Source organism: Crotalus tigris, unplaced genomic scaffold (genome assembly GCF_016545835.1).
Source record: "Crotalus tigris isolate CLP2741 ecotype Arizona unplaced genomic scaffold, ASM1654583v1 scf7180000023774.461318, whole genome shotgun sequence".
NCBI lineage: Eukaryota > Metazoa > Chordata > Lepidosauria > Squamata > Viperidae > Crotalus > Crotalus tigris.
In genome coordinates, this window is record NW_024100176.1 from 199413 (window position 1) to 227135 (window position 27723).

The 27723-nt window shown below is 43.1% G+C and overlaps 1 protein-coding gene across 18 annotated transcripts in view; it reads left to right on the plus strand.

Annotated features, from left to right (window-relative positions):
• The window catches only part of INVS (inversin), a 370054-nt gene that overhangs the window by 152454 nt on the left and 189877 nt on the right, over positions 1 to 27723 (plus strand). For 15 of the 18 annotated variants that reach the window (XR_005553994.1, XR_005553995.1, XR_005553997.1 and 12 more), the window contains 2 exons: positions 23952 to 24125; positions 25390 to 25557. Coding sequence is in view for 14 of the 18 variants with exons in the window: in XM_039321650.1 (XP_039177584.1) it covers positions 23952 to 24125; positions 25390 to 25557 (342 nt within the window). In the remaining 4 variants the exon portion in view is untranslated. Of the gene's footprint in view, positions 1 to 21506; positions 22225 to 22777; positions 23384 to 23951; positions 24126 to 25389; positions 25558 to 27723 lie in introns of those variants that run through there. The other 3 variants (XM_039321655.1, XM_039321651.1, XM_039321653.1) reach the window with 3 other exon arrangements.

Genomic DNA, 27723 nt, shown 5'->3' on the forward strand with positions numbered 1-27723 from the left:
CTCTGGCCCTGGCTAATTATTTTGATGTGGTCCATGGCTTTGTGGTCGGTGAGGCATTTACAGAGTGCTACCATGAAGCAGTTGAAGTTTTTTAGCTCCAGGGCATTGTCACTGTGGAGGATGACCATCCACCTCGCTGCAGCTCCTTCCAGGTCCATGGTGGCACATTGCACCTTGCCATCCTCCGTAGCTATTTCAAGACCATACTCTTACATATAGGTCCAGACCTAGGCCAGGAAAAACCCTAATTGCTGAGGATCCCCATCAAATTTCATGTCCAATAGCAGGGTTTTGCAATTCCTTCTCCTCACTGGTGCCAGGCCCTGCACTAGGCTGTCTATTCAGGTACTAGGGCTGCGGGGGTTGCTACTGCTGCAGATCCAGCTCCTCTGCTGCCTGCTGCAGATCCAGCTCCTCTGCTGCCTGCTGCAGTGGATGCAGTCACCCCATCAGTCGCTGAGACTGGATGCGCCTGATTGTCTGGCTGGGAGGTTCAGGTGAGGACTTTGTACATCTTAAGGTTTTTGAAAGCCTTGATGGCTTTCTCCACCATCCAGTCATCCTGGCCATGTTCTCTGCCTATCTCTTCCTCCTTGTCCTCCAGCTTTTCCAGCTCCATTCTCTATTCTTGGCAGCAGCTGCCACAGCTCCTACAGGTAAAAGTTACTCCCACAGATTTCTCTTCCCAATCCTCTTTCCTCCTGACAACCAGGGACCACCTGGGTTTCAGTAGGTCACCACAACTCTTCATCTCTCTTGTCCACTTGGAGAGATCCAGCCCTGAGGGAGCCTGGACGAAGCCTTCCTCCAGCATTCGATCTCCTCTCCTGGTCAGTCCCTTGAGCTGACATTGCATTCACAGTCCCCACAATAGAGATGATGTCCTGTCCAGATTGACCGTAATTGCAGATTCCACTTAATGTCAGACCTACCCCAATCTGATCTCATAGAAAAGTAAAACTCTCTATTTGGTTGAAGTGAAAAAGCATTTTTACTAAGAGGCACTGATTGTAGTAAAGTCAAGCGGTATCTAAAATTCCCAAGCACCAATAGAGAACTAAACCTCAGGTTTTCCTTAGCCCTCCCCCCACGGTCCATTCATGTGTAGCCAATTTGGCACCACCGAGATATGTTGGGAAATACTGAGGTGTTCTGGTGAAATTCCACTCTCAGGGTAGATGGCTTTCAAGATGCCAGCACTAGCATGAACCAGATTCCAAATCACTGTGTTCTTTCACAGATGTCAATTCCCCCTCCCAATTTCCTATCATAAAGGTATTCAGGTTTATTGGCCATTTGTTCCCCCCCCCTTCCCCAATTGATGGCGGAATGAAAGCAAGGTGCTAATCCGACGGTGTATTTGACATTTTGATAAATAAACAGATAAATATAAATAAATTAGACATGGCATAGGGAAAGGCTATTAGAGGATGTCATTATTAGATGTCATCTCTAATAATATCTGCCCATCCCACACACTTCCATAGAGTATATGCTCCATGTTCCTTCTTTTAAATCTTGCCACCTTGTACAATCTAGGAAGTATACATTTTTCTAGGATGCCAATATCCCTTATGACATATGGCAAGCCCCAACTCTTGCCTTTTGGAAATCTGTTAAAACTTGGCTGTTTCCCCAAACATTAAGGTCCAATTGAACAAGAGTCCACTTTTTGTTGTTTTGTTATATGCTATGTTGCCATTTTATTTATATTTGTTTTTTTCTTTTTGGTTTATTTGTCATGATTCCGATCGACAGAGACAAATAAAACAACTCTGAGGCTTGCAAATTCCTCAAAGAACATGTTTATTGATACAGAGTATCGGCACTTCAAAAGTGAAACCAAGTCTGAAGAAATGCATAACAATTTCCCAATACAAAGTTAAGCCAGCTAGACATACTAACAGCCTGAAAAACAGCTTTATCCATGGTCTTTTATGCATGACAGATTTGTGAGGCAGGCGTGCTGTGCAATTAGCTCACAGGGTGTAATAAGTTGGGGGTTTGTAGTCACTGTGAGTTGTGGGGGGGCACGGAGGGAGGCCCAGCCAATTTCACTGTATACATGTTATACTTTGATAATAAAGGTTCATTCATTAAGAATAAGCTATACAAGCAACTATGTTTCCCCAGTCAGCTTGTCTGAAGTCTCGGGAGCAGCCGATGACCTTGGTTCCCATGAGAGAAAGTTGAAGAGAGAAAGTCTGTTTTGTCTAGCACAGGGGTAGGCAACCTTGGCTCTTTTATGACTCATGGACTTCAACTCCCAGAACTCCTGAGCAAGCATGGCTCAGCTTGGAAACCTCTCCCTTTCCCCTCAACATGGCTGGCTCAGGAATTCTGGGAGTTGAAGTCCATGAGTCATAAAAGACCATTGTAATAGCTGACAAGGTTGGAGTTCCCCCCCCCTTTGCCTATCTTTAGTAAGTCAGTGATTGGCATGGCTATCATTGCAAAAGAAGGAATAAATTGACAATAGAAGTTGGCAAACCCTAGAAAGCTTTGAAGCTGTTTATGGGTACATGGGGGTTGCCATTCCAAAACTACTTTGACTTTGTCATGATCCATTTCTACTCCCTCATTCAAAATCTGATATCCCAGGTAGTCGATGCGTGTCTGGTGAAATTCACATTTTGTCAGTTTTGCATACAGTTGGGCTTTCAACAGTTTTTTTTAATACATTACAGACTAATTTGATGTGCTCATCCATGGTTTCAATGTAGATAAGGATGTCATCAAGATAAACTAAAAACCCTTTGTATAAATGATTATGGAGCACTTGATTTATCAACTGCATGAATACAGCAGGGGCCCCTTGCAGTCCACAAGGCATCACTTTAAATTGGAAACTCCCCAAAGGGCAATTAAAGGCTGTTTTCCATTGATCCCCCTCCCTAATCCAGATCCAATAATAAGCTTCTGTTAAATCCAGCTTGATAAAAAAAATTTCCACTGTCCAGGTGGGCCAACGTGTCTTTCATCAGGGGAGGGGTACGTATTTTCCATACTGACAGCATTCAATCTAAGAAAGCCATCTTTCTTTTCCTTGAAAAGCACGGGAGCAGCCACAGATGATTTGGCTGGTTCAATGAAACCTTTAGCTAAATTTTTATCAATGTACTCTCTTTATTCGGTTATTTCTTGGGTGTCATAGAGTACATCCTTGGTTTGGCGCCAGGATTTCACAGGACTTCCCATGAGTTTCGCAGATGGCCAGTGTTTTTGTTTTAACATCAGTCTCAAATGGGAGGGTCCCATCCCTAGTCTTAACTTGCGCATTCCCTCCTCCCACTAGATCTGAGGGCACCTTTTGTCAAGCCACACTAGCCCCAAAATTACTGCTTTAGTCACCTTCGGGACCACCACAAAACGGATGATTTCCAATGCCAACCTGTTTTTAACTGTAAGGTTCAGTTAGGTATGTGGCAGGAGCACCTCCGATTAGAGACCGTCAGCCTGTTCAAACCCCATGGACGAGGCAATAGCTTGGCTCGGATGCCCAAGTACAGTGGGTAGATTTATTAAGCACCGAGAGCACCCCAAGTCTATCAGGATGCTCAAATTCATGTGAGCTCCTGTTTTTGGCACTGCTATTCTGGCAGGAATGGCAAAAGGGGAATGGGCCGACTCACCATGGGGTCTTCCTCACCTTCCTCATCGCTGTCATATGGTTCCGGCATCTGTTGCACCTTAGCTTGGGGCTTGGCTTCAAGCTCAGCGGGAGCAGAGTTTTTGATGTCTGGACCTTGGCGCGCCCAGTTGATTCTTTCTCTCCCCCCTCTGGGAGCCCTTCGTGGTTTTGCGGCAGCAATTGGCGTGCTCCTATGTTGAGAATTAGAAGCAGGGCACACCACAGCTCGATGACCAATCTGATCACACTGGTAGCATTTTTTATATATATAAGTATTTTATTAGATTTTATAAGGATAAAGGGGAAGTAGGGTCAATAAGGGTATAACAAGGGGTGACAAACAAAAAAGGTTAGACCAGGGGAAGAGATCAGTACAATAGTGGGGTTATCCCCCACATTAAATCAATGCTTCAGCAAGTAAACCCGTCCGGGTATACATATTCAGTCATGATAATATAAGATAATAATACTTGATATAATATTACTAATTATATTACTAATTAATCAGATAACTTTAACACATTAATATATTACTTATTAGTTATAGTTACTTATTGTTAAAATCACAAAAAGAAAAAGGAAGAATTCATAGAAATAAACATAAAATTTAAATACAAAATAACAGTTATCCCATTGAATTTCATAACCTTTTCTCATTCTATTGTTATTGCTACCCATTGATAAAATTTATCCCATGTTTTAAAATAGATTGAGTCTTCTTTCTCTTTCATTTCTAAAGTTAATCTGTCCATTTCAGCACATTCAAATATTTTTATTATTATAACCTGGTCAGATGGTAGATTTTCATTTTTCCAAAATTGGGCAAATACTATTCGCGCAGCTGTTAATACATGTAATATTAAATAATCATTCTCCTTTCCATAATTAGATCCTAATATTCCTAGCAAATACAATTGCGGTTTAAATTCTCTTTATTTTCATCATCTTTTCTAACCACATATGAATCTTAAACCAAAATTTCTTAGCATTGGGGCATATCCACCAAAGATGATAGTAAGTGCCTGGTTTTTGCTTACATTTCCAACAAATATTTGATACGTTTTTAAAGATTTTCTCTAATCTTCTTGTTGTTGTTAATTGCGAAGTCGTGTCCGACCCATCGCGACCCCATGGACAACGTTCCTCCAGGTCTTCCTGTCCTCTACCATCTTCTGGAGTCCATTTAAGTTCACACCTACTGTTTCAGTGACTCCATCCAGCCATCTCATTCTCTGTCGTCCCTTTCTTCTATCGCCCTCAATCTTTCCCAGCATTAGGCCCTTCTCCAGTGAATCCTTCCTTCTCATTAGGTGGCCAAAGTATTTGAGTTTCAACTTCAGGATCTGGCCTTCTAAAGAGCAGTCGGGGTTGATCTCTTCTAGGACTGACCGGTTTGAACGCCTTGCAGTCCAAGGGACTCGCAGGAGTCTTCTCCAGCACCATAGTTCAAAGGCCTCAATTCTTTGGCGCTCAGCCTTTCTTATGGTCCAACTTTCACAGCCATACATTGCAACTGGGAAAACCATGGCCTGGACTATACGCACTTTTGTTGGCAGGGTGATGTTTCTGCTTTTTAGTATGCTGTCTAGATTTGCCGTAGCTTTCCTCCCCAGGAGCAAGCGTCTTTTAATTTCTTGGCTGCAGTCCCCATCTGAGGTGATCTTGGAGCCCAGAAAAATAAAATCTGTCACTACCTCCATTTCTTCCCCATCTATTTGCCAGGAATTGAGAGGGCCGGATGCCATGATTTTGGTTTTCTTAATGTTGAGTTTCAAGCCAACTTTTGCACTCTCCTTCTTCACCCGCATCAAGAGGCTCTTTAGTTCCTCTTCACTTTCTGCCATTAGAGTGGTATCATCTGCATATCTTAGGTTGTTGATATTTCTCCCGGCAATCTTAATTCCAACTTTTGATTCATCTAGCCCTGCCTTTCTCATGATGTGCTCTGCATATAAGTTAAATAGGCAGGGCGACAGTATACAGCCTAGCCGGACTCCTTTTCCAATTTTGAACCAATCAGTGGTTCCGTGTCCAATTCTCACTGTTGCTTCTTGACCCGCATATAGGTTTCTCAAGATACAAATAAGATGGTATGGTACTCCCATCTCTTTAAAAACTTGCCACAATTTGTTGTGATCCACACAATCAAAGGCTTTAGCAGAGATTTCTGACAAAATTCATTCAAAAATTTCTTCATTCTTTCCACTATTATTGCTGTAAATATTTTATAGTCCACATTTAATAATGATATTGGTCTATAGTTTTTAATTTGTGTGAGGTCAGAAATATTGGCTTCTGTCCAGGAATTTGGTATTTTTGTCACCCAAAAGGTTTCATTACAAAGATCTTTCATATTGGGCTTACTACATCTTGTAAAGCTACATAAAATTCTGCTGGGAGACCATCAGTTCCCAGAGTTTTATCCTTTTTATTGCTTCTGTAATTTCCATCATTGTTATCTTCTCATTTAACATATATTGCATATTTTCTGGTATTTTTGGAAGATTTGCTTTTTTAAAATACTCCTGTATTGCCTCTTTAGAAACCAACTCCGCCTTGTAAAGTGTCTCATAGTAAGCCTTGGCAATTTTTTTCAATGCGTCATTATGGCAATGTATTTCGCCTTTTGAATCCTATAATTTACTTATCAATCTTTTTTTCTCTTTCTTTTTTCAATCTATATGCAAGCCATCTTCCTGGTTTATTGGCATTTTCAAAAAAGTTCTCTTTAGATCGTTTAATCTGTTGTGCCCTTATCTCCATCTCCAATAATAATAATAATAATATTATATTCATTGAAAAACTTCCAATCTCCTCCATAATTTCAATTGTGTTTAGACCTCAATCTTCTAGGGGAGCTTATCTGCCTCTGGTCTTTCGGTCTTACATCTTCCTCTGACTGAATCTTTTTTGGTTTTCCCTCCTCCATTTGTTTCGGTGCTCCTGCACCCATCGTTTCCTCCAGTTTCTTGGATTCAAAGTCACATTTTTTAAAAAAAAATCTCTGTGATTGTTATAAAATTCCTCTGCTTGAATTGGAGTATTCAATCTATATCTTTTTGAGTCCCCAAAAATTAATAAGCCTTCTGGGACCAGCCATCTAAAATTCACTCCCTTGTTAAACAATTTCCTTGTTAAAAGTTGATATTCTCTTCGAGCTTCTCTTATTCTTCTGGGAATCTGTTTAAGAACTACAAGTTCTTTATCTTTGTATTTCAGTGGTTGGTCTCTTATTGCTCTCAAGGTCTTGTCATGTATAAATCTTTTAAGAAATCTTACATGAACCTCCCTAGGAACTCTATTTCTTCTTGCATAGCTTGAATTAATTCTAAAAACCTGATCTATTTCTCATTTCATTTGGTCCATTTCCATTCCAAGCAATTCTGCTAATAACTCACTCATCAGCTCTAACAGGTTCTCATCCTTCTCATCTATAATATTTTGAAATCTTAAAAGGTGTGATGCATTCTTCATCTCCATAACGGCCATGCTGTCTTCCAATTCCACGTTAGCTTGCGCCAATCTCTGATTTTCCTCTTGCAAAGCTTCAATTTTCTGATCAACCACCACTGACTTATCTTCTATTTTTTGCATTCTTTGTTGAGTATCTGCCATTGCCTGTTGAAAGGTTTCCATTTTTTGATCCATTTTAAGGAGATTATTTTTCAAATCTTCATAATTTTTTTCCAAATCTTTTTTCATTTCCATTTTAGAATCTGCAATTGCTTGAAGTATGGCTTGAATGTCCTTTTATTGAATTTCCTATTGTAAAAATGTAGTAATAGATTTGAAGGGGCTGGACTCACCGAGGTTAAAGCGGGGGCTGAGGAGCCCTTCCTCACCCCTTTAGCTAAATTTGAAGCACTCATCTAGTTGTTGTACTTAATTATAATCTACCAGGCAGCCCGATGGCTAGTTATAATCCACCAGGTGGCTCGATAGGCAATTGTAATCCAGTGCCCTCCTATTACCAGGAGACAAGGCTGAGCGTAGTTTGAACAAAAAAGTAAAACAATTCCTTTAGGAAAGTAAAAGAAGAACTCCCATAACCATCAAAAACAGGAGCAAAAGTAAAAAGAATAGAAAAAATAGAAAAAGGAAACAACAGGAACAACAGGAAAAAAAAGAAAAAAATCTCCAAAAACAAAAAGGAGTGGTAATATATTTATCTCCAAAAGACAAAACAAAAGAAAAGTCAGACCCTCATGGAAAAGAAAAAAAACAGGGGAGACCCCGAAAGGAAAGCCAAAAAAGAAAAAAAAACAGAATAAAAATTGCCAAGAAAAGAGGAGAAGGGGGAGGGGAACAGAGTAGGTGGGGAAAGGGGGAGGGGAACAGAGTAGGTGGGGAGGAGAGAAGAAGGAGGGAAGTAGGGAAGGTATTAGAGAGGGTGGATGCAGCGTGGGGGGAAGGAGCAAGCGGCACCTATGGTTATGGTTATGGTTATTTTGTAAAGTGAATTTTGTTGTATATGTTGAATAAATGGAAAATAAAAAAAATAATAAAAAATTGGCAAGAAAAAGGAGCTAATATGCGGGTTATAGTCCAATTATATTTAATCCACATCCAAAAAAAAGGAACCCCAAAAAAAGGGAGTTCCCTTCTTCTTTTATAGATTTCCTTACTATAGGAAATATGCAGCCAACCAAAAGATAGAAACCTAAGCAGTCTCTCTCAGTAACTTTTAAACAGAGATAAGAATGTCTGGGCATGCAGCCAAGTATCTGGCCGTTGAGCCAAGTTTAACAGCTGAATACAAAAATGTAGCAGAGAACAAAGGAAAGGGGGAAAAGTGCTACAAGGTAGTCACCATGGAAGCTGTCTCTTTCGTGCAGTTTATTCAGAATGGAGACACAGTTTTAAAGTTTTAAAAAGAAGAAAAAATAATTAGGATGGCTTTCCCAAATACAATATCCTTTGTTTCTTGAATTTCTCTAATAAAAAAGAAACTTTAACATAGTCCCGATTACATTACTTTCTTAGTAATGGAGTTGCTTATACCGCTGCCTGTGCGGGAGGGGGGAGAGACAAAAACCCTCCTCCTTCCTCCCTTCAGGCTTCCAGCTTTAGTTAAAGACAGGTTATTTGTTAGAGAATTTTAATTTCTCTATTGGTGAAAAATAAATCAGAAGCTCTCACAGTTGACTGCATTTAGCTGATTCAAATAACTATATTTATATAAAAATATTTACAATACCATTCTTCTTTACAGCAACATAGCTTAATGAAGACATCTTACAGAGACAGACCAGAGACAAAACTTTAGACTGGAAATCCAGCTCCTAACTCAGTACTCTTTTGCACAGACTCAGTAGCACTTTCTTCACATTGGCTGACTGAGTTACCACATGACTCTTCCTCATCATGAATATTCCAACACTCCTCCCTTTATGATAGGAAGAGACATCAGACCTATAGACTTAATACATTTTCCATAGTGAACATTACCCAATGGTTTAGTCATCATGTCTGCCAAATTATCCTCAGAAGAACAATGATATAAACTAATCAATTTTCCTTTTACAGCTTCCCTGACATTACAATACTTAATGTCTACATGTTTACTTCTGTTCTTTACCCTGTCACCAGTTGCCATTTTTATACAGGCAGCATTGTCTTCAAATACCTTTACAGATTATTTTACATTAATATTTAAATCTTGCAACAACTGTACATACCATGTTACTTCAGAACACAATTCAGATAAAGCAATAAACTCTGCTTCCGCTGTTGAAATAGCAACAGTTGTTTGTTTTCTGGACTTCCATCCAATCAGAGTCCCTCCAAACAATATTATAATCCCAGAATTTGATTTCCTTGTGTTTATGTCATTTGCATAGTCACTATCGACATAACACTTTAATTTCAATTCCTCAGTAATCTGTATTTGAAGACCCAAATTTATAGTTCCCTTTAAATATCTGAGAACCCTTTTTACACCCATCCAATGTAACTTTGTAGGTGCAGCAGTAAAATGACTCAAAATGCTTACTGCACAAGCTCTGTCTGGTCTGGACCACTGTGATAGATATAACAAACTCCCTATTGCTGAGTGATATATCTCTTGATCACAGGTTTCACCTTTGTCTGCACTTAAACTATTATAAAAATCCGCACTCATGGGTGTGGGAGCAGTATTGCAATCTTTCATATTATATTTCTCCAATGACTGCTCAATTTTTCTCCTTTGACTGAGAATATAACCACCTTTTTCATTGTTCTGTATCTCTACACCGAGATAATTTTTTATTTCTCCCAAATTCTTTAATTCAAACTTCTTTCCTAATTTATCAGCAAATTCTTTGACTTGTGATGCATCCTTTGCGATGAAGCAAAGATCATCCACACATGATAACAGTAGACAATTCCTCCTTGTAACTGTCCAGTATATATACAATTATTAGCTTTGCAACTTTTAAATCCAAGATCCTTTAAAGCAGTATCTAAACAGATATTCCAGTTTCTGGCTGACTGCTTCAGCCCATAAATAGCCTTGTTTAATTTATATACCATGTTAGGTTTTGCAATTTCATATCCTGGTGCTTGGATCATATAAATTTCTTCCTCTAACTCAGCATTGAGGAATGCAGTTGTGATATCAAAGTGCCAGATTTTATGCTTATATGCCGCTGCCAACGCCAGTGCTAAACTTATACTCTCACTTTTCACAATTGGCGCAAATACTTCATTGTACTGCACATTCTTTAATTGTGAAAAACCTTTTGCCACTAACCTGGCCTTATACTGTATATCATTATTTGGCAATACCTTTTTCTTATATACCCATTTACAACTACAGCTTTAGTTCCCTGTAGTAAAGTCACTGATTTAAATACTTCATGGTCTCCCATGGATTTCATCTCTTTATCCATGGCCTCCTTCCATCTTTGTTGTTCAACTTTTGGTAATCTCAACACCTCTTTATAACTTCTTGGCTCATACCACACATTGCAAACCTTTACCTTGCTGGCAGAATACCTGTCAGGCAGAATTCCTTTGTTACATCGCTCTGACATACGTGGTATAAATTGCTCCTGTGTCTCAAGTTTTTCTGGTTTCATGTCTTGTTCAGCCTCTCCTCCCTGAACATTGACATCTTCAATCATCATTTTTTATCATTAGATGAGTTATTGTCATTAAATAGATCACTGTCATTAAGTGAGACATACCCAGAATTTGCATTAATTCTATCCCAATTTTGTTCTGCAAAATTAGCAGACCTTGAAATTACAACTCTTTTACTTCCATCGCTAAAGCGATATCCTTTTGACCCTGGCTCATAGCCCACAAACCTGAGCTTTCTTGCCTTTTGCTATCCCTTTCTTCTGATTGCTTTTGGAATATGTACACATGCAGTACTTCCAAAAATTCTCAAATGTGCCAGTGATGGCTTTCTCCCATATAGAATGGCATATGGAGTATTATTAATGAAGGAACTCCACAGCCTGTTAACTATATAATTGGCAGTCAATATGCCTTCTCCCCAATATGACCTGCTCATACCAGAATCCTCTAACAATTAATCTTTCATTGTTTGCAAAACACCATTCCTTCTTTCAGCTACACCGTTCTCTGCTGCTGTGTAAGGATTTGTACGTCTGTGTCTTATCCCCAACTGCCCCAACCATTGTTGGAATTTAGTTGACATAAATTCAGTACCTCTGTCAGTTTGCAACTGACACACTTGTTGTCTGTACCTTCTCTCTACAAAACTTACCCACTGTTTGAATTGTTGTAGCACCTCTGTCTTTGCTCTAAGCAAGTAGCAAAACGAATACCTGCTATAATCATCAACAATTACCAGTGCATATTTTGCTCTTCCCAAACTGGCTTGCATAGGTCCCACCAGATCTGCATGGACCAGCTCTAGAACTCTTTTTGTTTGTCTTGTGCTACATTTACTAACTGGGAATGCCTTTGACTTCGATGCTTTGCATACTGCACAGTCCAACTATGTTTTGCTTCCCTTCAAATTTAGCCCTTCTGCAAAATCTTGCATTTGCTGCAAAACTTTAAAGCTTGTAGAAGATGAACACATGAATCATGCTCTGCAATATTTTTAAATATATGGGAACATTGAACCTTTTGTCCCTGCAATACATATAGATTATCTTCCTTTATGCCTTCTGCACAAATATTCCCATTTCTTTTGATGAGACATTTCCCATTTACAAAAATTACCTCAAAACCTTGTTTGTCTAAATTAGACACGTTTAACAAATTATGTTCCATCTCAGGTACACAAAGCACATTGGTAAACTTTTATTCCAAATATGGAATTTTTACATCGCTTTTTCCAATGACTTTTGCTTTCTAGCCATTTGCCAAAGCCACAGCTTCTTGTGCTACTGGAACAAACCTGCAAAATAATTCAGTCATTAGCAATTGTTTGACTTGCCCCACTATCAATTAGCCACTTGTCTCTGTTGTTGCTATTGCAAACGTTTGTAACACCAAAATGTTCCTTTTGCAAAGTATTCTTCTTTGCATTCACAAATGTCCTTTGCTGCAAATTGTTTCTCTGCAAACAGTACTTTTTCAGAGGTGTATTTTCTCCACAAATGTAGCAATTCTTTTCTTGCAAAGCAGCTCTCTGCTTGCAAAATCTCTCTTTTGTTGCAACTTGGTCCAGGTCTGATCTACTTGTTTTTTCTCCTCTGGAGACTTGCAGTCTGGACCCCCTCCTCAGGAATTTCTCCTCCTCGTGCTTCTAAAATGGCGTTTTTCTTCTTCATTAAGCAAACATGCCTTTAAAGCCTCAAACTTTAAGTCTTGCTTTTCTTTACACTCAAATATGGCAGAAACTGTGTCCCAGGTTTTATCTAAACTGTTCAACACCAATAAAACCTTCTGGGACATTTTATTTAAATGCTGTGCCACAGATTCACCTGGTTGCAAACAGGCCTTGTAAAGTTTTCTTGACAATTGCACTATATTGCATGCAGAAACATTCATGTGCACAGCTCTCAACTTCAACCAAATCTCCTTTGCAGTCTTTAAATTTGCAACATTTAGAAATTGTTCATCATCTAAATTCAAGATGAGATAAGCCATTGCTCGATCATGACTTTTCTGATCAACTGCTTCAAACACTTGTGGTGGATTTTCTACAATATACCACAGCTCTTTTGCTTTGAGCAAACATTCCATTTTAGCAGTCCACACAATGTAATTCTTCTGGCCCATATGAGGCACACAGCTTTCCTTAAATTCCATTGCAACCATTCTGCTAATTCTGCCTTGTTTTTATACTTTCTAAACACAGGCAATTTCTTCCAGCTTTAAATTTCAATGCAGTCCTTAGTAAGCTCTGGGCCCATAACCTGTTAGAGAATTTTAATTTCTCTATTGGTGAAAAATAAATCAGAAGCTCTCACAGTTGACTGCATTTAGCTGATTCAAATAACTTTATATTTATATAAAAATATTTACAATACCATTCTTCTTTACAGCAACATAGCTTAATGAAGACTTCTTACAGAGACAGACCAGAGACAAAATTTTAGTCTGGAAATCCAGCTCCTAACTCAATATTCTTTTGCACAGATTTTCAGTAGCACTTTCTTCACATAGGCTGACTGAGTTACCACATGACTCTTCCTCCTCATGAATATTCCAACATTATTTATCTCAAAAGTAAATCCGCTTTCCACAAAGAGCAGAAGTATTATAATAGTAGTAGTAGTAGTAGTAGTAGTAGTAGTAGTAGTAGTAAAGTTGGAAGGGACCTTGGAGGTCATTTTGTTCAACCCCCTGCTCAGGCAGGAAACCCTATACCATTTCAGACTAATGGCTGTCCAGTCTCTTCTTAAAAACTTCCAGTATTGGAGCATTTACCGCTTCTGGAAGCAGGTTGTTCCGCTGATTAATTGTTCTCATTGTCAGGAAGTTTCTCCTTAGTTCTAGGTTGCTTGTCTCCTTGATTAGTTTCCACCTGTTGCTTCTTGTCCTGCCTTCAGGCGCTTTGGAAAATAGCTTGATTCCCTCTTATTTGTGGTAGCCCCTGAAATATTGGAATTTTGCTGTCATGTCCCCCCTCGTCCTTCTCTTTTATTCCAGCAACCGTTCCTTATATGTTTTAGCCTCCAGTCCCCTAATCATCTTTGTTGCTCTTGTTCTAGAGTCTCAACATCTTTTTTACATCGTGGTGACCAAAACTGGATGCAGTATTCCAAGTGTGGCTTTACCAAGGCATTGTAAAGTGGTATTAATACTTCATGTGGTCTTGATTCTATTCCTCTGTTAATGCAGCCTAGCACTGTGTTGACCTTTTTGGCAGCTGCAGCACACTGCTGGCTCATATTTAGGTGATTATCTACTAGGACTCCGAGGTCCCTCTCACAGTTACTACTATTGAGCAAGGTGCCACCTACGCTGTACTTGTGCATTTGGTTTTTCTTGCCTAAATGTAGAACCTTGCTTTTTTCACCATTGAATTTCATTTTGTTAGGTAGCGCCCAGTGTTCAAGTCTGTCCAGATCCTCCTGTATCCTAAGCCTGTCTTCTGGAGTGTTGGCTATTCCTGCCAGTTTGGTGTCATCTGCAAATTTGATGAGTTCCCCATCTATCCCCTCCTCCAAACCATTGATGAAGATGTTGAAGAGCACTGGGCCCAGAACAGAGCCCTGGGGCACCCCACTACACACTTCCCTCCATGTAGATGTGGTTCCATTGAGGACCACTCGCTGAGTACGGCCGGTCAGCCAGCTACAGATCCATCCAATCTACCCCACATTTTTCTATCTTATCAAGTAGTAGGTTGTGATCTACTTTATCAAATGCCTTACTGAAGTCCAAGTAAATTATGTCCACAGCATTCCTCTGATCCACTAATTTTGTCACTTGGTCAAAGAATGTGATAAGATTTGTCTGGCATGATCTATTTTTGACAAACCCATGTTGGCTTTTAGTAATGACTTTGTTTGCCTCTAAGTGTTCGTTGATTCATTGTTTGATTATCTTTTCCAGGATCTTCCCAAGTATTGAGGTCAGGCTGATAGGTCTATAATTTCCTGGATCCATTTTTTTTCCCTTTTTTGAGGATGGGAACTACATCAGCTCTTTTCCAGTCCTCTGGTAGTTCCCCTGTGCTGCAGGATCTTTGAAAAATATAGTTCAGTGGTTCCGAGATCACATCTGCCAGTTCCTTGAGAACCTTGGGGTGTAATCCATCTGGTCCTGGTGATTTGAACTTATCTAGGCTGGACAGGTGCTCACTTACCATTTTCTTGCCTATCTTAACTTGTGTTTCTATTCTGTCTTTTATGGCACTATTTTTGATAGGTTGGTCTGTTTTTTCTCCAGTACAGGAGATGGAGAATCCACCAATGGGTTTTCACAGTCTGCCTGCTCTTGAGACCAAGTAGCCAAACTTGACACGCCCCCTCTTGCTAGGGATCCAGTCTTAACTTGGTCTCAGCTCTTGAAAGTCGTGTGTTGGTTTGGCTCCCAGCAGATAGCAGGTTAGACAAATCCCTTGGTGAATTCTCCCTTTTTCCTTTTAATTTGACATAATCTAAATTACTTCCCCTCTAAAATTCCCCACAGCACTGGGTTCAATATTGATCTCTACTTTTCTATAAGAAGTGTGTGTGTGGGAGGGGGAGGAATTTAACAGCTCCGTTTTTTTCCCCTTCCCAGGGCCCTGAGTGGGGGGGGGGAGAAATCTTCAGCAGAGACTGCTTGCTGCGATTTCTCCCCATCCTTGCATTGCACCCCGTTTTTGGAGGTGCCTAGCAGGCTCGAAGTTTTGGATTCAAGCCTTGAATCCAGATCGTCGGAGCCTACCAGAGCGACCAGGGCACTCGCGGCTGCCATTTTGGCTTCCGTTTTGGCCGAAAAACAGCTGTTAGTTACCAAGCTGCCTGACCATCCGAAAGCAGACATATAGCAAGCTTTTTCGGCGCGGAGGCTAGCGCCGCACCCGCGACCCACAGGATCGTTAAAATGTTGACTGCAGGGCCGCGGAGACTGTTCCTCGGAGAAGGAAAGCAGCGGCCGCCATTTTGAGGCTCCTGAATAGACAGGAGAGCCTTAGAGCGTTTCCTTTGGGGGCTTATTAGTCTCATTGGAGACAAGTACCCCCTCAGCAAAGCTCGCGGGAAACTTATTACTATCTAAGGCATCACCCACATGGGCCTCAGGATCATCCACATCAAATTAGGTATAGCTGCCATCTTGGACCTCGTGTCTCCCCTAAGCCCAAAGAGGCCTATTGATAATAGGAGCGGCCATTGACATTATAGGCTGATTGCAGCCACACTTGACATTATAGGCTGATTGCAACACAAAAGTACACAGGCCGCCCAGAACAGGGGGAGGGGATCCTCACACAACCTCTGTTCACTTGAATAGCCGCCATTTGAAACTGATTTCCTCAGGCCTATAGACCCCCGGGGGGGATTGTTGGACTGTTTTATTTCACTGGTGCACAATGCCTGGCCACATAAGGCCTCCAGGCGGAGCCCAGAGAGTGGTTCCAAACGTACCTTTGGTCCTTTGCCTCACCTACCGTGACCAGTGACCCAGAGAGAATTTTTGATTGGTCGGGTGGTCAGGGGAACAGTCTTGGTACTTGTTCCAATTTCACTCTTGCCAACTACTTGCCTGCCAGAGCTTCTTCCCAGTCTCCTCAGATCATGGGCACACCCTCTCCATCCCCCAATTACGGCTGCACTAATCCTTCTGGACAGAAGGCGGCAGGCAAGTGCAAAGCCAAGACTAAGCATACTCTCAAGAAGCCCTCCAAGTTGGTGGAGAAGCAAGCCAGCCGTAGGCACCAGGCTCTGGAGAAGGAGTTCTCCAGAGCACAGAGGCAGGCCCACGTGGATATGGATCAATTGGCGGCCACCAAGGTGGAACTTCCCTTGGGGCCATCGGCATCCACTCAGGGAGTATGGTCAATCCCAGGAACTCTGGCAGTCCTGGGCTTGCCATCCACATCAGCCCAGCAGCCAACAATACCGGCTCCAGCCCCAGAGTCTACTCCGACACCCTCAGCTGCTGGAGTCATGGGACCGGGCATCGGAGACATCTTCTCCGATGGCCGCCTCGAGGCGCTGCTAGCCAAGGTCGTGGACTGGGCGCTAGCACAGCGTTCATTCCATACCGATCAGGAGGTTTCCACATCGGCTATGCCGCCCTATGAGCCATCTATGGAGTTCCCCACACTCCAGGAGCCAACGTCTCCAGCACAATCCTCCGTGAGTGGTTACTCTTCGCCCCAGGGTGAAGAACAACCGGAATTTAATTTGTCAGAGGATGAGCCCTCCCGGAATCCTCTCCATCGAGGGGGCTGTTCAACCCCAATCTCTTCCTGACCATCCTATGCAAGGCCACCTCCACGGCCAATATAGGATCAGATCAATTTCCCCAACTGCAGGCAACATCTGACAACAGCCCCAGACCAATCTTTTTTGAGAAGGTAGCAACCGAACACCACGTTCCGTGCCCTTCAATCTTTCTGAAGGGAATCAAGAAGCCATGGGCCTCTCCATCTTCATTCCCTTCAGTAAGCGGAACGGACAAAAGACTCTTTAGCACCTCCACAGATCTCACTGAGGCACTGGAGGTACCAAAGGTGGATTAAGCCTGGACACCCCTGGTATCACAGACAGCCATCGCTGGGGATTTGTTGGAGGCACACAAAGCCGATGAAAAAAGGTGGGAACAAACGTTCCATAAAACTCATCAGGCCATGGCATGGGGCATCAAAACAGCAACATGTGCTTCCTTTTTGTTCGAACCACTCTATTATGGCTACAACAGCTTCAGGCCAGGGTCCTGGCTGAGGACATCTGGACCCACCAGGACCTTGCTAAGATGGTCGCGGCAGCTGAGTAGGCTGCGGACGCAATGCTCCAATCGGCCATCTTTTCCTCTAGGTCCATAGCGTCCAATATCATTGCTAGAAGGATGCTATGGTTGAAGCACTGGCAGGCCGATAATAAACTCAAGTGGCGTCTAGCGATGACACCTTACCTGGGTACTAATTTGTTTGGAGAGGCCCTGGCTCCTTATCTCGTTGAGAATAAGGACAAATGTAAGGTCATGGCCCACATAATTAAGAAGTCTGACAAACGCACCACACCTTATTTTCAGAGGCAGCCATTTCGTCAGACAGTGCCCACAACTTCCAACCAGCCGTCCAGGTCATACACTTCCAGACAGGATAGACCTTACAACCATCCCTATGACAGACCAGGGTTCAGATCCAGGCAACAGAGCCAGCCTAAGCGGTCTTTTCGTGGAGTAGGCCACGCCTACCGGAAGTCCAAGTGACTCCCATTTCAATCTTCCCATCGGGGGAAGGCTGGCCCACTTTTTCCACCAGTGGGAACAAACATCCACAGACAACTGGGTACTACAGACCATCCAGTCCAGTCTGTCCCTGGAATTTCTAGTCACACCCTCAGACCGATTCACCGCCTGTTCAGTCTCCAGGGATCCCCTCAAACACAGACTCATGCAGGAGGCCATCCAACATCTCCTAGATATTCAGGCCATAGAACCAGTACCGGCAGATTACAGGGGCCGGGAGTTTTACTCCATCCTCTTCGTGGTCCCCAAGGCCTCGGGAGGATTGAGAGCCATCCTGGACCTCAAAAATCTCAATCGTTACATAATATACAAAAAGTTCAAGATACAATCCCTACAGTCCAATCTAGGAGGCATAGGACAAGGAGACTTCCTGGCGTCAATAGACCTCACGGAAGCATATCTCCACATTCCCATTCATCCGGCTCACCGTCAGTTTCTTCGCTTCTGTTACAAAGGCAGACACTTCCAATACAGGGCACTTCCTTTCGGCCTTTCCTCAGCACCCAGGTGTTCACAAAAATCCTAGCCGTAATAGCCGCCACACTGAGAAAAATTCCAATACGTGTCCAACTGGACGACATTCTAATTCAGGCATCATCATTTCAGGCAGTCCAGGAAGACGTGAAAATCACCATTCGCGTCCTTCAACGTCATGGATTCTCAGTCAACTTCCAAAAAAGCCAGACAGTCCCCTTGTCCAGGCTGCTGCACCTGGGGGCCATCATAGACACCTCCAACTGCATGGTGTACCTGTCCCAAGAGCGGATAGTCAGCATCAGAGAACTGACTCACAAGATATACAGGGAACACTCAGTTCCACTGGTCTTACTCTCTCAGTTACTAGGCAAGATGGTCTCCTGCATAGCCATAGTACCCTGGGCCAGGTTTTACCTGTGGGACCTCCAATGGTTCCTTCTTCCCTTCCAGCACAAGAATGCCGTGCATCCATCCAACGTGTCAGGATTCCCATCCACATTCGCAGGGCGATTCGCTGGTGGTTCTCTCAGGCAGTGACCAAGGGGTCACCTTTCAAGGAATCGGACCGCATCACCATCACGACAGACGCCAGTCTATATGGTTGGGGAACCCATCTGCAATCTCACTTCACGCAGGGACGCTGGTCCAGCAGGGATTTGAGAAACAACATAAATTGGCTGGAGCTACGGGCCATCCACCTTGCCCTTCGCCATTTCAAGAACAAAATCAAAGGCCGGCACGTTTTAGTCCTTATGGACAACGTGGCGGCCAAGGCACACATCAACCGTCAGGGGACCACCAGATCCAGATCACTCATGACCGAGGCATGGATCCTGTTCAACTGGGTAGAGTCTAGCCTGGTCTCAATCAAGGCAGAACATCTCGGGGGTAAGCAACCAGCAAGCAGACTTTTTGAGTCGCTCCACGGTGGATCCCTCGGAATAGGGGTTACACCCGGACCTGTTCTCTGAAATATCCCACAGGTTCGGCCACCCGATCATAGACCTGTTTGCCTCGTCGGACAATGCCCAACTCCCCAGGTTCTATTCCCACTATTTCCTTCCAGCAGCGGAGGGGACGGACGCCTTATGGATTCAGTGGCCACAGGGTCTCCTTTACGCCTTTCCTCCCCTGCTGCTTATCCCGGTGACCATCCACAAGTTCCTGCTCGAGGGGCGGAAGTGATTCTCGTGGCCCCATACTGGCCACAGAGACCATGGTTCGCCAATCTGATGAACCTGTCCCAGTCTCCCCCATGGAGAATCCTCCCTCATCGTGTGTCCCTACATCAGGGAACCCTGTGTCATCCAGATCCCCAATGGTTACAACTGACCAGATGGCACTTGAGCGCAGCATAATGACACAGGAATTTTCGCCATGCGCCATTACCATAATCCAGGCTGCTTGCCGCCTGGCGACCAATCGCATCTATGATTCTACTTGGAAGAATTTTTGCAATTGGTGTCGAAGGTGACAGCTTGATATCTCTAAATTGTCTATTCCCCAGATAGTAGACTATCTTCTGGACGGGCTGGACCGAGGCCTTGCCCCTGCTACTATTCGTAGACAGATGGTGGCCCTGTCCATGCTACTCACTTTTGTAGATTCCGTTCCATTAGCTCACCATCCCAGGATTCGCGCCTTCATCAAAGGAGCATGTAATACCAGGCCCCCGGTGGTTCACAGGTTCCCATCTTGAGAATTACCGCGCATCCTTCACGCTCTAACAAGACCATCCTTTGAGTTTTTAGTAACCATCCCATTGAGAAACCTGTCTCTCAAGGTGGCATTCCTAATCGCCATCACATCAGCCAGGCGCATCTCTGATCTAGCCACCCTTTCGGTCAGGAAAGATCTCTGCATTTTCCACAGTGACAGAGTGGTCCTACGTCTGGATCCTTCTTTTATTCTGAAGGTAAACTCACTATTCCACAGGTCACAGGAAGTCATCCTACCAAATTTTTGTCCGACCCCTTCTCATGACTTGGAGCAGCAGTGGCATATGCTGGATGTCCGCAGGGCATTGCGCCATTATATCAAATGCACGGAACCATTTTGCTGGTCTGAAGCCCTATTTGTATCCTTTCGCCCGGCTTCCCTGGGGCAGAAAGTTTCCTCTGGCACCATTGGCAGGTGGATCAGAAATTGTATCGCGGAGGCGTACCAGGCTTCTTCCCGGCTGGCTCTAAGTCATCTCACTGCTCATTCTACTCGCAGTGCTGCTACCTCTGCAGCATGGGCCACCCAAGCGTCCATCGAAGAGATTTGCAGGGCTGTGACATGGTCCTCACCTTCTCCGTTTGTACGTCATTATAGAATCGACCGCTTCGCTTCTGCGGACACCTCCTTTGGTCAGAGGGTCCTACAGCAAGTGGTCTCCGGAGACCCAAATCCGGCCTTTTCTGTTCCCCACCCAACGGGACAGTGAGACTTTGGTATGTCCCATTGGTGGATTCTCTGTCTCCTGTACTGGAGAAGGGGCATTGTCTTACCTGAACACCTTTTCTCAGTACAGAGATGGAGAATCCACACCCACCCTTTAGGTCAGATAGGCCAAATTCAAGGGTTTGAGAGCCAACACATCCTCCACCTTCACTCACTTCGCCCTCGTTAAGACTGGATCCCTAGCAAGAGGGGGCGTGTCAAGTTTGGCTACTTGGTCTCAAGAGCAGGCAGACTGTGAAAACCCATTGGTGGATTCTCCATCTCCGTACTGAGAAAAGGCGTTCAGGTAAGACAACGCCCCTTCCCTTTGTGTAAAGACAGATGCAAAAAAATGAGTTAAATAGTTCTGCTTTCTCCCTGTTGCTTGTCACCTTCTTGCCACTTTCACCCACTAATGGACCAATCATTTCCACTTTTTTCTTATTTTTTACATGTTGAAAGAAGCTTTTTTTGTTATTTTTGACTTTGGTCACAAGCCTTAGTTCATTTTGAGCCTTGGCTTTCCTCACTTCATCTTTGCAGACTCTGATATTCTGACTTAGTTATGTGCCCCTCTTTCCACTTTCTATACGTGTCCTTTTTATCTTTCAATGGTTGCTTGCTTTCAAAATCAGCTGTTTTCTGTCTTCGAAGATCAGCTGCTAATGGCAACTCACATAAATGCGATCCACCCTTCTTTTGCTGGTTCCTAGGGTTGCTTTGGGTTTGGAGAGCTGGCTACTGCCTGCTCCTGTTCCCCAAAGATTTGCCCTTCAGCAGTCACCCCTCCATCCGTTCCCTGGGTCCAAAATTCCTTCGCTGGCAAGCCCGTTCGGACAACGGTAGCACTTGATGGGAACCCTGGTTGGCATTTGGGAGATGCTGGTGGCTGCAGAAGCTTGAGGATGTCGGCCATAGAGGCGTTTCCCTTGGCCGCACGATGGCTTGACTTCATTGATGTTTGACTTTTTGGAACAATCCAATTTGATGTCTAGCTCCACTGCTGTATGGTAACATGCACATAATAGATTAGGGAAACCTTGAATGATGCAGGCTTGAAATAAGTCACGATCTAACTCTTGTTTGAAGTAATTGATTAGTGATCATTCAGGCCACTGCCCCAAATGATTAACAATTTTCCTGAATTCACAGATGTATTCCTTTGCAGGGCGACCTCTCTGCCTCAGGCGGTGGATTTCTTTCTCAGCCATCAGGACTCAGGACTCATCTTCAAAGTGACCCTTCAGTTGCTCAATGAATAGATTAATGTTGTTCAATTCAGCAGCCCCCTTATCATGGAGGTTGATCACCCAGTCAGCAGCTTCCCCCTCTAAATTTGCCGCCACAGTATTCACCATCATAGCCCCATCCAGGTAGGCTTATGCATAGCAGTCCAAATGAGTGCACACCTGATTTAAGAAGAAGGTCAGCTTTTCAGGATCCCCATTGAAATCTTGTTGGGGGCTCGAATCTTGGTAGGGCCACCTGCACCTGCTGCTGATCCTGGGTGACTTGCTGGTCCTGGGGACATGGCCGAATGGACTTCTCTTGGCTGGGCTCCAGGACTGGCATACCAAGGCCATGGAAGTGGGCTTGGCTGGGGTACAGGACTCAGTATCGCAGCTGGTGAGGGGATGGGTGAAGCAGCGTGGGCTCCAGCGGTTGGGCTGGAACTCTGGCAAGGGGGAGCGAGAGATGGATAGGTTTTGGCATTTCTCCCCACGGCACCCACCTCCTGGGCAATAGAAATTATATCTTTTACCTCCAACCAGTCAAACTTCTTCTTCAGCTGTTTGAGTGAGGAGCTGTGGATTGCTGATTGAAATCTCCATTCCCCTGAATCGTCCCATCCCATCGAGCCCTTTCTTTCCATCCGCAGACGAAGAACCCTGAGACGACAGCAATAAAAGCTCCTCTCCAGCGGTGACAGGAGTGCTCCTGTCCTGAGGGGCATCCTTGGCTTGAAAGAGGTCCACTAAGGCTGTAGCTCCTTCCTGCGGTACCAGCTTCTCAGGTTGGATCAACCTGGTTTTCGGCCGAGCCACTGCCAGTGACACCTCTTCGGTGTCTGGAGCACCAACTTACACTCCGACAGCTGAGTCCCATTGCTGCTAGCAACAGTTTCAACTTTCTCCTCCATCTCAAGTTTTCACCGAGTCTTTACCACTCTCCCCAAAGTTAGTGGGTAGGCAGCCAGGGCCCAGCACCCCAAGAAACGAAGTTTTATGAGACTTGGTTTAATGTTATGATTCCGATCGACAGAGACAAATAAAGCAGAACTCCGAGGCTTGCAAATTCTTCAAAGTACATGTTTATTGATACAGAATATCAGCATTTCAAAAGTGAAACCAAGTCTGAAGAAATGCATAACAATTCTCCAATACAAAGTTAAGAAATCCCACCCCTAAAGCTATGCAAGCAACCAAATTTCCCCATTCAGCTTGTTGGCAGGCTTTTCATGAAACGCCCAGCCTGCAGTCTTGGGAGCAGCTGATGACCTTGGTTCCCATGAGAGAAAGTTGAAGAGAGAAAGTATGTTTTGACTAGCGCAATACCTAGGAGAAGGAAAAAATGGCTGCAGCCATGCTCATTCTAAAGTTGACATTATTATTGAGAAGGACCTCTCTTTCCTTTGTGGATAAAAGTCCCCAAACTTGGAGTGTGTGTGTGTTGTGCATGTGCATGCTTGACTGCCGGCATTTTGGAAGGCGAGGTTGTGTGGCACCAAATTGTCCTCATGTCGAGTTAGTCAGTGTAACTTGTTCCCTACTGACCCAGCTGTCCCAAGTCAGCGGAGCTGGGCCAGCTGCACTTACCTGACCACGCCTATCCAGCCACGTCCACCTGGCCATACTGAGTCAGCCACACTGAGTGAACAGCAACGAACCAGCCAGTTGAGCTGGCCATGCCTCCCCAGCCACATCTAACTAGTCGCGGTAACTGGACTGTGACCAGCTGCCCAACCCAGCCACGCCCATCTGGGCCTTTGAGGGCAACCATAATACTGATGAGGCCCTCAGTGAAATTGAGTTTGACATCCCGATCTAGCTGAATTTAACTTCTATCTCTTTTCCCTTGTCTCTTGTATTAAATTATCTAGGGCAATTATCGCTTTATGAAACTTTTACTTGCTCATAGAGCAAACTGGATGAAGAAGGATTTGGAAGAAATCATTCCTTTACACCTAACTACTCAACATAAGAGTCCAAAGTGCTTAGCTTTGTTGCTAAAGTATATGGCACCAGGAGAAGTAGATACACAGGACAAGAACAAGGTAAAAAAATGTTTGGTAAACAGAGCTATCTATTGAAAATATTCTACCAAAGCTTTCTCAGAAGCTTTAACCAGAGCAAACAGTTTAAAATAACTGGTCTATTTCAATTGATGGAATTCATTTGATCATTTTTACATTAAAAATATATCTAACATCAAGAATCATAAATCTAAATCTAGAATCTCTAGAGAAATCAAGTCAGAATTGTTCTGAATCAATTATATCTTTTCTCAAATAATGCAAAAATATTAGCAATCAAGGAATTAATACTTTCCATTCCATTTCTGCATATCAATAAAACAGCTGAAGATTATAGTTGTGCAATTAGCTATAGCCAGATGCTAAACAGAAATTTGCTGTTTTCTGTTAACTAAGTACTTACCTCCAATTGTTTTCAGGCTCTGAAATTTATGAAAATAATTATCTTTAAATAATGTATTTCTATTATTTTAGTTTATTTATTATTTTTAATAATTACAAATTTCCTGAAGAAATCTATTTCAGTGTTACTATTTTTATTATCTTTTTTTCAGTTTATATTTTCCCTTTCCTCTGAGAAGCAGGTTCCTACCTTTCTCCTTTATATACACTGCAAAATTGTTAAAAGTTTTTGAGTACAACTGAGTGTCGGAAAAACAATGCTTGTAGATTCATAGCACACTTTATCTGTTCTTTTAACAAGAACTAATGGCTGAAATTTTGTGAGCTTGTCAAGTCTCAAGGCATATTAGTGAATCCTGAAACCTTGTGACATTTTTGGTTGGATTGCACATTGCAAGGTTTGGTATGTTATTTGACTGCTGGCATCTTTCTTGGTATGACCTTTGGAAGTGGTTTGCCATTACTTTCTTCCTGGGGCTAAGAGAAAGTGATGGATCAAGGTAATTCCAGATGATTTCATATCCATGGCAAAACTAGAACTTAGTCTCCCAGTTTCTAGTAGTCCAATTTCTTAACTATTACAATAGACTGGTTCTCTAATATGTTACTTGGTTTAATTAACAGCAAAGGAGATCTAGCTATCTAGCTATCTATATTTTCACAATTTATCCTCACAACAGGAACTTTATGAGATGTTAAGAGCTTGCCCAGAATCACCCAATAAATTCCAAAGTAAACTGGAAACTTCAACCTGGGTTTCATTGGTCCTAATCAAACACTTTAAGCACAATAGTATAACTACAAATACATTGTTGATTTCAGATGCAATTTATTTCACTTTGGATTTTAAAAAAGTATTCTTTGTGTCTACTGTTATTTTTAGCAAACTGCTCTTCACTGGAGTGCCTATTACAATAATCCAGAGCACGTGAAAATTCTTATCAAACATGATTCTAACATTGGAATCCCAGACATTGAAGGCAGAATTCCACTTCATTGGGCAGCTAATCATAAGGATCCCAGTGCAGTTTATACTGTCAAATGCATTTTGGTATGATTTTTTTTTCAATGTTGGTCATAATGTTACACCAGAGATAACACTTACAATTGTACTTTATTTTGCAATAATATTCCATTTAGAATATTGAATAAATTTCTGAATCTTTACTTTTTGCAGTGAAGAGAAGATTAACCAAAATGGTTAATTGACTTGGCTATGGAGCGAGACAAAAAACTATGCAAATGGCAATTATTTATTGTCTCATAGTTTAGGACTTGGCAAAATGAGCTATATAAGAAAAGGGTAGATTTATTGAAAGCTACTTGATAAATCCAAAATTGCATTACACTAAAGTTCAGAATTCTGTAACTGCCAATCATGCGCCACTCAAATAATTTAATGAATATCTGTAAAAGACAGAAATACAGATAATCCTCGAGTTACAAGTATTCACTTAACGCTCGTTCAAAGTTATACAATAAGCGCCCTTGGTGCTTACGAGCAAGTCCCGAAATTACAAATATTGCAACGCCACAGCAGTAGTTCGCCCTTACGAGTGACCACAGTGGCACTACAACATTCAACTGTGGTTATTCCCTCCCTCTCCACCCCTACCCTGGGTCTCCCTAGGCACCAGGCCTTCAATATTTTGCGAAGATTGAAATCCTTCGCTTTCTTGGCTGCTCCAAGCCTTCGGTGCATTCACAGAGGATGGAGGCCTAAAGTAACACAAGATCACGCGAGATAAGTGCTACTGATCTTGCATGATCTCATGGTACTTTAGGTCTCTGTTCTCTGCAAAAGAGAATGGAACCGAAGCTGAGTGATGCTTCTGTGCCCCTCTGGTGTCCTGATCTGGGTGCTGGAGGCCTTTTACAGACCGCTGCCACTTGGATCTGAGGCCGGGGGATGCTTCCATGGTCCTCTGGTGGCCTGATTCAGGCTCCAGAGGCCTTTTCCCAGCTGGTGCCACCCGGATCTGAGGCCCAGGGATGCTTTTGTGGCCCTCCAGTGGCCTGATCCGGGCACTGGGTGCCTTCTCCAGGCCGCTGCCATTTGGAACTGAGGCCAGGGGATGCTTTTACGGCTGTCCGGTGGCCTGTTTCTGGGTAGCAGCGGCCTGGAGAAGGCGTCCAGCACTTGGATTGGGCCTCCAGAGGGCTGCAGAAGCATCCACACCCTCAGATCCAGGCGGCGGCAGCCTAGAGAAAGCATCCGGTGCCCGGATTAGGCCACGGAGGGCCACAAAAGTGTCCCCCAGCCTTAGATCAGGATGGCAGCAGCCTGGAGAAGGCCTCCGGAGCCTGGATCGGGCCTTCGGAGGGTCGCGGAAGTGTCCCCTGGCCTCAGATCAGGGTGGCAGCATCGTGGAGAAGGCCTACAGCACCCAGATAAGGCCTCTGGAGGGCCACGGAAGTGTTCCCCAGCCTCAGATCCAGATGGTAGTGTTCTCGAGAAGGCTTCTGGAACTTGGATCAGGTTGCCGGAGGTCTGCAGAAGCATCCCCCGGCCTCAGGTGAAGGAACGCAGCAGAGAGGAAACAGATCTTTTCAAGGTAAGTCCGACCTTCCATGGTCTTCCTCATCATGAGATGCCTCATGTTCACTTAACGAGCTGCGTGTGTATTAACGAGCAAGGGAATGAATGATCTTGTTCAAGATACGAGATTCACTCCCACCAGTTTTTGAATTACAAGTGTAATGGGCAGGCTCCATTACACTTGTAACTCGAGTACCACCAGTACATTATTAAATACAAAGTTCCTAAATATCAAAATGTGGAAGGTGGAAGAGATTTGGAATTCTAATATGAACAAAAATATTTTAACTTAAATTATTGCAATAATAACAACAACAACAATATTAGCATTGACAAAATCCCCATCAGCCAGTTGCAAAAAGCAGTTTTACTTGGAACATAATGCAACAGTACATTTAACTCCATCAAAATCCATCTATTTTATGTCCTTGGGAAGAACTTGTTAGGTAGATTAAAAATGCAAAATCCCAATTAAACTATAATCTTATATTGGAAAAGATACATGAGGCCACTGCAGAAATTTGTGCTATATTGAAAGAATCTATTACAGAACCAAGATCCAGAAATTTCACTTCAAACATTCAAACGGATGCTCAGACTACTTCTGACTATTTTACAAACCAAGATATACTGGAAGAGGAATTAACAGAGATAAAAGAGGAACTCATCCTACCTTAT